General features: G+C 40.7%; 1 protein-coding gene across 1 annotated transcript in view; it reads left to right on the top strand.

The window, feature by feature from the left end:
- Positions 1–12,781, top strand: part of IGF2R (insulin like growth factor 2 receptor) — a 358,657-nt gene that overhangs the window by 87,695 nt on the left and 258,181 nt on the right. Inside the window, exon 10 of the mRNA XM_033935794.1 lies at positions 5,093–5,196. Within this exon, the coding sequence (XP_033791685.1) occupies positions 5,093–5,196 (104 nt within the window). The remainder of the gene's footprint in view (positions 1–5,092; positions 5,197–12,781) is intronic.

Raw genomic sequence — 12,781 nt, 5'->3', positions numbered from 1 at the left:
AGTCTATTCCCTTCAGTATCTTGAATGTTTTGATCATGTCCCCTCTGAATCTCCTCTTTTCAAGGGAGAAGAGGCCCAGTTTCTCTAGCCTCTCATTGTACGGCAACTCCTCCAGTCCCTTAACCATTTTTGGCGCTCTTCTCAGGACCCTTTTGAATAGTACGGTACTATGTCTTTTTTCATATATGGCAACCAGTATTGGATGCAATATTCCAGGTGGGGGCGTACCATGGCCTGGTACAATGGCATGATAACCTTTTCAGATCTGTTTGTGATTCCCTTCTTAATCATTCCTAGTATTCTATTTGCTCTTTTCGCCGCCGCAGCGCATTACGCGGATGGTTTCATTGACTTGTCTACAAGTACTCCCAAGTCTCTTTCCTGGGGGGCTCTCTCTGAGTATAGCACTGGACATCCTATATTCGTGCATATGATTTTTGTTGTCAACATGTATCACTTTGCACTTATCCACATTGAACCTCATTTGCCATTTCACGGCCCATTCCTCAAGTGTGTTTGTCTCATTGTATGTCTTTGCAATCCTTCTGTGTCCTCACTACTCTGAATAACTTTGTATCACCTCATTCGTCATGCCAATTTCTAGGTCGTTTATAAATATGTTGAAGAGCACAGGTCCAAGCTTCAAACCCTGTGGCACTCCACTTGTGACGCTTTTCCAGTCCGAGCATTGTCCATGTATCCCCACTCTGTTTCCTATCCGCCAACCAGTTTTTAATCCACGTGAGTATATCGCCCTCAATTCCATGGCTTGCAGTTTTTCAAATTAGACGTTCATGCGGGACCTTGTCAAACGCCTTCTGAAAATCTAGATATACGATGTCGACTGGGTCAACCTTGTCTATCTGCCTATTTACTCCCTCGAAGAAGTGCAGTGAGTTTGTCAAGCAAGATCTTCCTTTGCTGAAGCCATGCTGGCTAGTCCTCATCAGTTTGTGTCCGTCAAGGTGATCGATGATGCGGTCCTTTATTAGCTCCTCTACCATTTTTCCTGGTACCAAAGTCAGACTCACTGGTCTGTAGTTTCCCGGATCTCCCCTCGAACCTTTCTTGAAGATCGGTGTAACATTCGCCACTTTCCAGTCTTCCGGAATCTTTCCTGATTTGAACAACAGATTGGCTATTAGTTGAAGCAGTTCAGCTATAACCCCTTTCAGTTCCTTGATTACCCTCGGGTGGATGCCGTCCGGTCCCAGGGATTTATCGTTTTTAAGCCTGCATACCTGCATACATCTGTCTGCATACCTCTTCTAGACTGACCATCGACCCTGTCAGTTTCCTGTCTTCATTTCCAGTATATAGCCTGTTGGCTTCTGGTATATTGGATATATCCTCTTCGGTAAATACAGACGCAGAAAATGTATTCAGTTTGTTGGCGATGTCTTTGTCCTCCTTTAGTACTCCCTTTATTCCATGGTCATCTAATGACCCCACTGCTTCCTTCACAGGTCGTTTCCTCTTAATATATTGTAAGGGAAGGATGTCAAAGTAGGAACGGATTGATCATAGTTTCCAGAGTGCTGTAAAGCCTTTGCAAACCACTGTGGCAATTTTGTTTTCCATAGTCATTTTTTGGATTAGAATCACTCCTAGTATTTTGATAATGGACTGTATTGGTATGGTTGTACCCCTGATTGTGAAGTGTTCCTCATGGAGGTTCGAGGGGCTTGTAAAGAAGAACTTGAGTTTTTCAGGATTTAGTTTGTGATTCATCATCCAGTCTTCCATTGTTTGGATAATCTCTTTGATTCGCTTGGGTTCCTTTAAGGGCAGAGTGTATATAGGGAGGAGGACCCTTATACCAGAGCTACTTCTTTGATATCACAATCTTCTTCATATGCTCAGAAGCAACATTCAAGAGACTGCAAGCAGACCTCCTTAAACCTACTCCTAGTTTTTGACCCTCTACCGGGGGGGGGGGGGAACCTATTTTTTTTCTCTGCAAGGCAGGAAATCACCACAGACAACTAGATTCTAACCATCATTTCTCAAGGGTACTACTCCCTCAACTTCCTTCCTCACCATCCCCATGCTCATCTTCCTTAGGCATCCAGCATACCATATCATCACATTCCTCAGCTGGCAAAAGAGATCTCCCTGTTGCTACAGAACAATGCTATAGAAGAAGTTCCCAAACAGCAACATTACCAGGGATTCTATTCCAGATTTTTTCTCATTCCCAAGAAGACGCAAGGGGAAGGGGGGCCCCTCCTATGGGGCGTCCAGGCCAATCGGAGCCTTAGGCCCTGTCCAGGTGCATTTGGGGAGGGGCCTGAGTCTCTGATTGGCCCAGGTTGTAAAAAGCCCTCTCCTATGGGAGGGGACTTAACCTGGGCCAATCAGAGCCTCAGGCCCCTCCCTGGTGCATCCCAGCCATCTAAAGGTACGGGGGATGAGGGGTCAGGGTGTGTGTGTGTGTTGTGATGCAGCGAGAGAGAGTGGGCATCTCTCCCGCTGTAGGGGGAGGGGGCTTGTCTGTGGCGGGAGAGAATAGGCATCTCTCCCACTGCGGAGGGGGGGGGTCACTTGGCGGCGGAAGAGAGTGAGCATCTCTCCCGCTGTGGGGGGGGGGCACAGGCGGGCATTGTGTGGCAGCGAGGGAGATTGAACATCTCTTCCATTGTTATGTGTGTTTTTTGGGTTTTGGTATTTTTTTAAAAAAAAATTTCGCATTTTTTCTGCGCGTGTGCCCATTGCTATCACCAGCACATGCAAATTTAGTGAGTCTTCACTACTCTCCGCCAACCTCATTTACATGAGCGTTTTTTGGAGAATGACTCGCTTTTTAAAATTTGCTATCAGAACGGCTGCTTTATCAGAGTGTCGATTTTTAATGACTTTTTTTGAGAATCTAGGCCTCAGTTTCTAAAGGATATCCTTGTGGATTGCCCAATGCATCTCTTTTTTGCTATACTAAAGCTCATCTGTCTCCTCCCCGACAGATTGGAACACATCAAGTACAAGCAACAGCTTCCTCAATTGCAAATTTGAAATCTGTCCCAATTCAAGATGTCTGCAAAGCAGTGACTTGGTCCTCAGTTCATAAGTTTACTAAGCACTATTGTTTAGACCAGAGTTCAGAGTAAGATATTCAGTTTGGACAATCAGTCCTCTGCAATTTATTTGCGCTATAAATTTTTTCCTCCTCCCATTTTCTGCTTGAAGCTAGTGACTTACCAACAAGTGTGTCAGCATTTCCCCTACTTGCCTCCGGAGAAAGCAAAGTTGCTTACCTGTAACAAGGGGTTCTCCGTAAACAGCAGGAGAATGCAGCCACACTTGCCCGCCCACTATCCCCACACGATGAAACCTTTTTTCTAAGCTAGTAATAAAACTGACTAAGCAGAGGGAAGAGCTCAGAAGGCAAGGTGCACATGCTCAGTAAGTTTAAAAAACAAAACCAAAAACTTACTATACCTAGGTTAGAGCACCGACACTTAGGCTCAGTCAGAGGACTTCACCAGAAAGTGTGCCTGCATTCCCCTTCTGTCTACAGAGAACCACTGCTACAGGTAAGCAACTTTGCTCTTTCCCCATTGATGGGGGGCAGAAAGAGGGAGGAAGCCCAATTTTAAAACAGCAGTACACTTCCTCCTCCCCATTCGCGGTTTCGGCAATCGCGATTTCACATATTCGCGATTTTTTGGGGAGGGGGAAAAAAGAAAAAAACCCCCACAGTTTAGCCTTTCCCCCGGCGTCCCGACCTTACCTGGTGGTCTAGCGGGCTTTCGGGGCAGGAGCAATCTTCCTACACTCCTGCCCCATGTAGATCGCCAATAGGAAATGGCTGTGGGGAGTTCCCGTCGTAGTCTCGCTGCCCCAAAGCTCCTATATTACTGGGAGGGAAGGTTTTGGATACAAAAGAAATACGTTCAGGAAGAAACAGAGAAGCTGTGAATGTTTCCTGAGTTTATTAACTGAGCTTAGAAGTTAAAGAAATGTAAATAGAACAATAAACATGCTTATCCTGCTTTATCTCTGGACTGGTTGGGATAAAAGCAGAAAACCTGGAATGGATCATTTTGCCACCCTGGATTGAATGAACTCCTCTTGGTTTTTTTTTTTTCTGGGGAATAGCTGTAGAAGTTACAAGTAGATTTCCCTCACCTTTTTTTTTTTGTTGTTCACCTTGTGGATTACAAACTGTTTGCAGTGAAATTTCTTATCTTGTGGGTTACAAAATGTTTTTCAGTGAAATGTTCCATCTTGGGATCCTAATATTGTTTCATTGATACTTGTTTTGACAAATTACAAGATTGTCACTTCTTTCCCTGAGCCTTAGTGACTTCCTGTCCTTGCTATGCCATAAGCATCGCCAGGAGCGAGGAGAGCCCACCATGTATGGAATGACTGTGTTTGCGTCAGACCCTACGTACCTCCTTTACTTTGTGTATATGAAATGCCACAGTTGGCTTACATATTTTAGGGGTCTGTTTTCCCAGCTATGCAGGTTCATTGAAGACTATTGAAATGAGGGTGTATTATCTTTAAAAAGGATTAGAGGTCTCGGAAATCTCATTTTGGTTCTGTATAGTGTGAGCAGGATTGAGTGTTAAAAAAATGGGTAAGTTTCATGAAAGATTTATCAATGGACACTCAAGTGGGTTATGTCAGAATGATTGAACAAATTGCTAAGATGCACCAACCAAAAAGTATAACTAAAGATTTGGGAGTGCTGTACCCCCTTCATAGGTTATTAAATTTTATGCAAGGCACTTTATTGCCCAAATGAAACTAGATAAAATGCTCTATAAATTCCTGAATATTTTACCAGCTACCAGGAAAGGCTGATGCTGAAATATGTAGAAACATAGAAACATGATGGCAGATAAATGTCAAATGGCCCATCTATTTTCCCCTTAAATCATTTTCCACCTATTCCATTAGTAAAATAACTTGACAGGAAGAGGGAATTCAGGAATTGGACCAACAAATTAATATCAGAAAGCAGTATGTTGGCATTTTGCAGATATGTAGAATGAGCGAAGAGTTTCTTAACCTAATGTCCTATGCTCTTGATGTGCTGGAAGTATGTTCTCTCTGCTTATGTATTACTCTCTTTTATGTGAAATAGATACTCTGATGGAGACCTGACTTTAACCTTTCCCGGGGGGGATGTGTGCAGTTCTGGCTTCCAGAGAATGACTATCATAAACTTTGAATGTAATGATACAGCAGGTAAGGATGTGTGTGAGAAGCTTCTGGATCATGAAATGATGTGACAGGCATTTCTGGTACATTTTATCACTTGAGGACATTAATTTAGTTCCCTAGAATTCTTTGAGGGGGAGCATTTTGCCTCCCTCTTTTGTACCCTAAATCGCACAAATACCTGCCTTCATTAGAAAAGCAAAATTGTTTGAACACTAATGTAGAATAGAGTGGAAGGATCTGACAATAACAGATGATATCACAGAACCTAGAATATGTTTTTAGTTCCACATATTCATCAGAATGATCTTTTCTCTCCATACACCCCTGGCCCTCTCCTTTCTATTGTTTTTTTTTCCCCTTTACATTTGCACATGCAATATGGACCTGCAGGCAAAAAGCCAACAGCTGGTCAACTTACAGAAGGGTTTGTATTTTGTAATTGGAAGGGCCCTGCCCTCTGTGGTATTATAACTTTAAAATATGAATGCTTTTGCATCTCTGTGGCTTTATTGCTGTCATGCAATTATAATTTTATTTTTTATTTAGTGATATATTTTCTACCTACCTGTCAGGCCATATAATAAAATATACATTGTTCGACAGATATTCAGTGGTTCCAATATAGAACACACCATCATAAAATAGCATTGTTTGCTGATAATATTTTATTGTATGGGATCTCCCTGGTCTTATTCTTCTGATTATTATGAAAGAGTTGAAGGATTTTGGAGCAATAGCTGGATTCAAGTCTAACTTTGATAAATCTGAAATATTAGGGGAAACACTAATCCTGCCCTATTTCAGGGAAAAAATTTTCAGTTCGATTTAGCCTCTTGAATTGATTTTTCGATTCGATTAATCTTTTCTGCCAAATCGGGCGTTTGTTTTTTTTTCAAATGTCCTGGCAGATTTATTTTGTAGCCTTTTGACCTACCCCACCCCCTTTGCCCTTTCCAATATCATGCCAGTGTTGTGGTGTAAACAAAAAAGACTTTCCCTCTCACTGTTAGGTCCTAGCTCATGTTCGCTGTCTAATACCAACTCTGACAGGATATACATTTCAAATCTGACATACAGTAATCAAAAAATAGAAAATAAAATTATTTTTCTACCTTTTGTTGTCTGGTCATTTTATTATTGAAATCATGTTGGTCCCAGGCTCTGGTTTCTGTATGTCTTCTGTTAATTCGCTCGCCAGGATCTCCTGCCATTTGAAGTTTTCTTCTTTCTCCATGCTTATCAACCATCTTCCATCTCTGTACCTTCCATACCACTGCTATGTCCAACTATTCTTTCCCACTGTCTACCATCTCTTTCTCTCCCTGCCATGGGTCAAACCTCTCTATTCCCCTCCATGCAGCATCTCTCTCTTCCTCACCTCCATTATCATGTGCAACATTTCTTTCTCTTTTCCCATTTCTCCCTGCCCTCCACCCTATGTCCAGCATTTTACCTCTCTCTTCTCCATGCATGTTTCCTTCCCCTCCACTATATGCAGGATTTCTCCCTCTCACCACTTTCTACCTATGTTGTATCTCTCCCTTCCTCTCCTCCATCCCATGTCCAACAATTATTCCTCTCTCTTCTCTCCCAGGTTCAGCAGCTTTTCATCCCTCACTCCTATCCCTCTGTGCAGCACTTCCCGACCAAATGCCCCCTCTTTGAGATCTGATATACCTTCAAGGTTCCCAAAGCAGCAGCAGCAATCATGGTGGTGGCCAGCAGGCAGAGGCAGCACAATGAACATTCTGCTTCTGGATTTCTGTGTTATTAGTGACGTGGCAGAGGAAAGGCCCCGGCCAGGAGCACCCTGTTTAGAGTGCTGCCTCTGCTGGCTGTCCACTGCTTCTGCTGCTTTAGGAGACTTGGAGGTATATCAGTTCTCACTGAATCAGTGAATCCAGTTTTTTTTAAGAAAATGATTCAAATCGATTCACTGAAGTGAATCGGTGAATTGGACAGCACTAATAACCATTGATTCTGTGGAGGAGGAATTGTTGAAACAATTGTTTCTTTTTCATTGGGCTCCCTCTCAAATTTGGTATTTGAGGGTTCATCTTATGAGAGATCTGCAAAGCTTGTATTCTGCCAGTTATGAGCTGTTATTTAATAATATCCGTTCTGATTTATCTAAATGGAATAGTTTTTGACTGTCATGGTGGAGCTGGATTGTGGCTCTCAAGTTGAATATTTCACCCCATTATTTCTATTTTAAACTCTGCCTATTTTGGTCCCTTTTTATGTACTTTCAATGTTGCAGAGAGATTTTACTAGATTATATGGGGGGGGGATAAATCTCCATGAATAAATCTCCATGACTAGCAAGGTTAATTCTTTGGGAGGGGATTGAATGGGAGGGGAGCATGCTGTAAAGCGCTGCATAAGTCTAGTAATGCTATAGAAATGATTAGTAGTAGTAGTAGAGCTGTACAAAATTTATTGTGGTATTTTTGGTTGGTAATTTTATCCTTTTAAACCTCTTAAAACAGGAATATTTTCTTTTCTTTTTTTTCTTTATGACATTTATTATAGATATTTTAAACCTTTGTGAATATAAACAGGCATTGAGTAATCCTTTTGTAATGCATCTGTTGGGAATTTGGGATAGGGTAAAGGCTAAGATGGAGACTAAATCTAGGCTTTCTTCTCTTGTCGTAATCATCGCATACTCTCATTGCATGAATCTTGCTGTAAACCGCTTCGAACTTATGGTATAGCAGTATATAAGAAATAAAATTATTATTATTATTTGTTATGAGCCAACTTTTCCAGCTGTTAGAGAGGGTAGTGTTTTTCTTGCATGGGAAGTGTTGGGTTTGATCAGATTTCACCAGTTTTTGGATGTAGGAGAGATGAGTACATTTGGGGAATTGCAAGAAACTATCATTTACCTCCAAGGGATTTTTTCCCATATTTGCAAGGGAAACATTTTATAACTGGTCAGGGATGGCTTAGGGAAGATTCAGACGATACGGAACACCATAGAAAGTATGTATATATCTATGTTCAAACTTAAGAGTCCTATTTCTATTGATTTCTTGGTAATGGGGAATTTACAAAAATATAAATTGATGGTTGCTTGGAAATCAGATATGTGCATTGAACTTGCTCATAGTGAATGAAAATGTTTTTTTTTTTTTTGGGGGAAGTACAAAAATCATCCATTTGTGTCTTAAGTAAAGGAAATGTATAAAAATAACTTACCCATTAGTATTATACCTTGGAGAAACTTAAGGCTGCATATCCTAATATAGCAACTGATGTGTGTCAGAGAGATATCCACACATAAGAGCTGGGAGGCAAAGATGCTATCAACCACAAAGGATTTCAACTAATAGTGCTTTATTGGCTATAGAAGCGATATTGCCAGTGTTTTGGCAGCACGTTCCATTTTCAAGAGTCTGTAACGCCATAAACAACCAAATCAGCAGATAAATCATAACATATAATAGAAACATGATGAAAACATAGTGAAACATTAAAAAACAATTAAAATATGTAGACATTCGTAGAATATGTATAATATAAAAATATTGAATACAAATAAAAACAAACATTAGCATGCATCATTAAAACACCTACCCTAATAAAATTAAGAACTGGTGCTCAAAACTTATGTAGTATATTATACACTAAGTATCTATCAAATAAATAATGTGTGATAATGAAATAAAAATGGTGTAACACAAACCACTGTCTTTCTGAGAGATTCTTCAAGTATAAGTAAAGGTTTGTAGAAGAGTAAGGAGTTATCTTCCACTAATGCTTCCATTCCACCTCCATACAGCAGGGGCTGCTAGTCTGACTGAGCAAGACTACATGTCCCAGACCGCACTGGGCTTTACAGCTCAGTGCTGACTCACCTTAACAAGGTAACCCTGCTGATTCGGGGGACTCGGTAGGGAGGTATTTATCTGCCACAGAGGAGATTCATTTGAGGAGGTCCCAGAGTTGCAAGGATATCGAGCGAGAGAGAACTTCCCTAGGCATGGCTGCACTCAAGCCCTGGGGAGGATTGGAGTGAGAAAGCTAGCTGAGAACCCATCCAGATAAACACTAGAGAGGCGAGCCTCTAATCTAAGACCTCTGTAAACTGAACATACTTGTTTAAATGTGACCGTCCTATGTTTGGGGTGTGGCAACTGAGCTGTTGGAGAAAAGGGGGTTTCTTTCTCCAAAATGTTCTTCTGTTTGGACTACTTAATGAGTGAAGTAGGAACCAGACTTATGATGCTTTAAACCTGAGAGAATAATAATAATAACTTTATTTTTGTATACCGCCACACCATATTAGTTCTGGGTGGTTTACATCAAGAGGACTGTTACAAAACAACTGGGGAAATTGACCCAAAAGCTGAGGTTGCTGGACTGAATGTGATATGCCTAACTGTCTAAAGTGTACAGGCTGCTGCACTGGCCACAAGATATGAAAGTTAAAAGTATATCTTTGCCTTTCCTGAAGCTATGAGGGAATAGGCTCAGGTAGAAGGCTCAATAAAACATTTTGTTACACCTTCCAAAGTGGTTGTGCTGTTTTGAATATATGTGTGTCAGGGGTCCAGGATTCTGCCATAAGGTTAAATATACCCATATATGAAAACAGTGCCTCTACCTCTCTAATAAATTACTTTTACCAATAACTCTGAACCATCAAAACCAATGCAGAAAGAAGATTATGGTACTAACCTAAAGCAGATTCATTTACTATATAATAGAATGAAATAACTCAAAAGGGAAATTTCCATTTGTTATGTTTATGATTCTGTTCAAACAACTATGGTACTCGAAAATTCTACAGATGTTTTATAAAAACATTCTGCCATTAAATTTGAGTTGCTAAAAATAAAACTTTGTAAAACTATATATACACTAATACAGCTAATCAGAAGTTTAAAATATGCAAGTAAACCTAAAGATAATCATGGCACCATGTAGGGTAAAGCCTAAGAAGCAATGCTTGTTACAAAAAATGTTCAAATTGGAGGAATTCTAACAAAAGATCAGATCCAAGATTATAAGCTCTCTTATGTTTAAATCTGTTTATTAGTTTTAAATAAGTAGCAAAGAAATGGAACAAGCAAGCAGTAGATCATAACACAAGAACCCCCCCCTTCCCCAACCCACCCACCCTCCCTACCATAGGAACAGCTACTCCAATATTCAACAGAACAGAAACAGAACATATAAATTAATTCAGTAATCGACTACGTACAGTAGATGTCAAAGTAGAACAAAAAGGTAACCAACATCGTAAATAAAGGGAACCATGCTTAGAGTCCATATCAGTAATAGCTAGGCGTTCACATCCCGCCTGCTGTATTATCTGAGTCCGCCAGTGTGACACTGTGGGGGTATTCGGAGATAACCAGCATTGAAGAATAGTCTTATTGCCCATAAAGATAGCTTTCTGTACAAATGCAGTAGCACCCGGGCTAGCAGGGAGCAAGGAAAGTTTCAACTTGAAAAGAAAAGTATCTGAAGGCACCCACGTACAGTTCCAAAGAGACTTAATGTGCAGGCAAATGCGTTTCCAATAGGCCCGGATGCCCGGGCAGAGCCAAAACATATGGCCCAGAGAAGCTTTGGGAGCCGCACACTTAGGACAAGTGTCAGTAGAGCATATGTGCGCTATAAAGGCTCTGACAGGGGCAAAATAGGCCCGAACCAAAAACTTATAATACCGTTCCTTTTCCACCGCAGAGACCAATAATTTTGCCCCTTGGAGAATGCATAGTCGCAGAAATGGGGAGCTGCAAATCCTGTATCCATTTAGCTGCCAGAGAGTCATAGTCCAAGTCGCCAGCCAGCTCCTGCAAAAATCGGTGGTGAAAACGCAAGGGTATGGGCACCTGTGCAGTTAAACAAAAAGCTTCAGACAGTTTCTCCTGAATCTCCTCAGTCAAAGCAGAACCAGGGAGAGAATGGACATAATGTTGTAATTGTCTATAAGAGAACCAGTCCCCATCTTTCAAGGTAGAAGAGTCACATAACGTCCGAAAGGACTGGAGAGAACCATCAGGCTGGAGGACATAAAAAGATAAAACAAACCCCTCCTATGCCACAGGGGAGGAGCGCCAAAGTTTCAAAACAGGCCTGTATTATAGTGTTACAAACTTGTCTGTGCATATAGAATATATCTAACTCTCAGCTAACATCAAAATACTCACCAAGAATCAACCATCAGATTTAAAAGTTTCAATAACAAAGTAAAACCAGCCAAACCATAGCATTTGTGCTCAATGGTTAGGCAGGCAAAACATTTTGACACATGATAATGCCTTATAAACTGAGGGCATGCTGACAACATCATTCTGACTACATCTTGTTTGAAACAACTTTATTCTCTCAAACATAAAAATGAAAATAGGTGCTCTTGACTCAATTATCCTGACTTAGATAAGACCATTGTTAGCCTCAAGAAGAAATCTGACTTGTTCAAAAGAGAACTCTAAGAGATTAAGAATTAAATTCTTTAGGGATGAGGCAGAATATAGATATGGATCAATATATCCCTATTCCAAAACTAAAGTTTTTAATAACAATAAGTATGCATGCACTTAGGAAAACTATAGACAAACATATAGTTGTACCCGATCCAGAACATATTACTACAAGTTGGAGAGAATACGCAGGAAGATAGAGGCTGCAAACGTATTCAGAGAGAATCGGGAGATATTTTTATTTTCCCATTAAATAGCCCCCCAGTTATATGGGTTCTAAACGAAGATGGCACTACACAGGAGGAAGGTTGTCTGGGTTTTTTTAGATTGTCTTTGGAAAATGGATTAAAAAACCCCTATCATCCACACCCTCTTCCAGGGAATCCAAGAGGAAGGGGCAGAAGAAGAGGAGTATTTGGAACACATCCGAACCAGAGGAATTACAGCAGGGAACCAATGAGGAACCAATATCAACAGAGGAAATACAGCTGGCAATGACTATGCCAATCATTAATTTATCAGATGCGAATCTTTCTCCTACACAACAAAATGTCTTACAGAAAGGATTGAGTTTTGGATCTGCACAAAAATACAATGTTTTTCAAACCTGAGTAAATCTCTTCAAATTTACCAGAAAATTACAAATTATTGAATTCTTTTCAAAGAATATGACATTGCATGTTGTTATGTCTATTGTTAAAAATTTATCTAAATCAGGGGTGTCAAACTCAATCACAGAAGGGGCTGAAATCTAAAACACTGGCTAAGTCCTGGGCTGAATTTTTTAAATAATTTTTTATTAATAGTATTAGTACAGGGGTGTCAAAGTTTAGTACAGGGGTGTCAAATTTCCTCTTCGAGGGCTGCAATCCAGTCGAGTTTTCAGAATTTTCCCAATGAATATGCATGAGATCTATTAGCATACCATGAAAGCAGTGCATGCAAATAGATGTCATGCATATTCATTGGGGAAATCCTGAAAACACGACTGGATTGCGGCCCGCGAGGAGGGACTTTGACACTCCTGTATTAGTAGAAGGATTCTGGGTTAGATGGACCTTTTGGTCTGACCCAGTATGGCTCTTCTTACATTCTCATGTTCTTCAGAGCGATCTCAACTGACTACTACCCTCCTCTGTCATCTTCCACTCAACCAGTTCCTAACTCAG

Source organism: Geotrypetes seraphini, chromosome 3 (genome assembly GCF_902459505.1).
Source record: "Geotrypetes seraphini chromosome 3, aGeoSer1.1, whole genome shotgun sequence".
NCBI lineage: Eukaryota > Metazoa > Chordata > Amphibia > Gymnophiona > Dermophiidae > Geotrypetes > Geotrypetes seraphini.
This window is presented reverse-complemented; position numbering and strand designations above follow the sequence as displayed.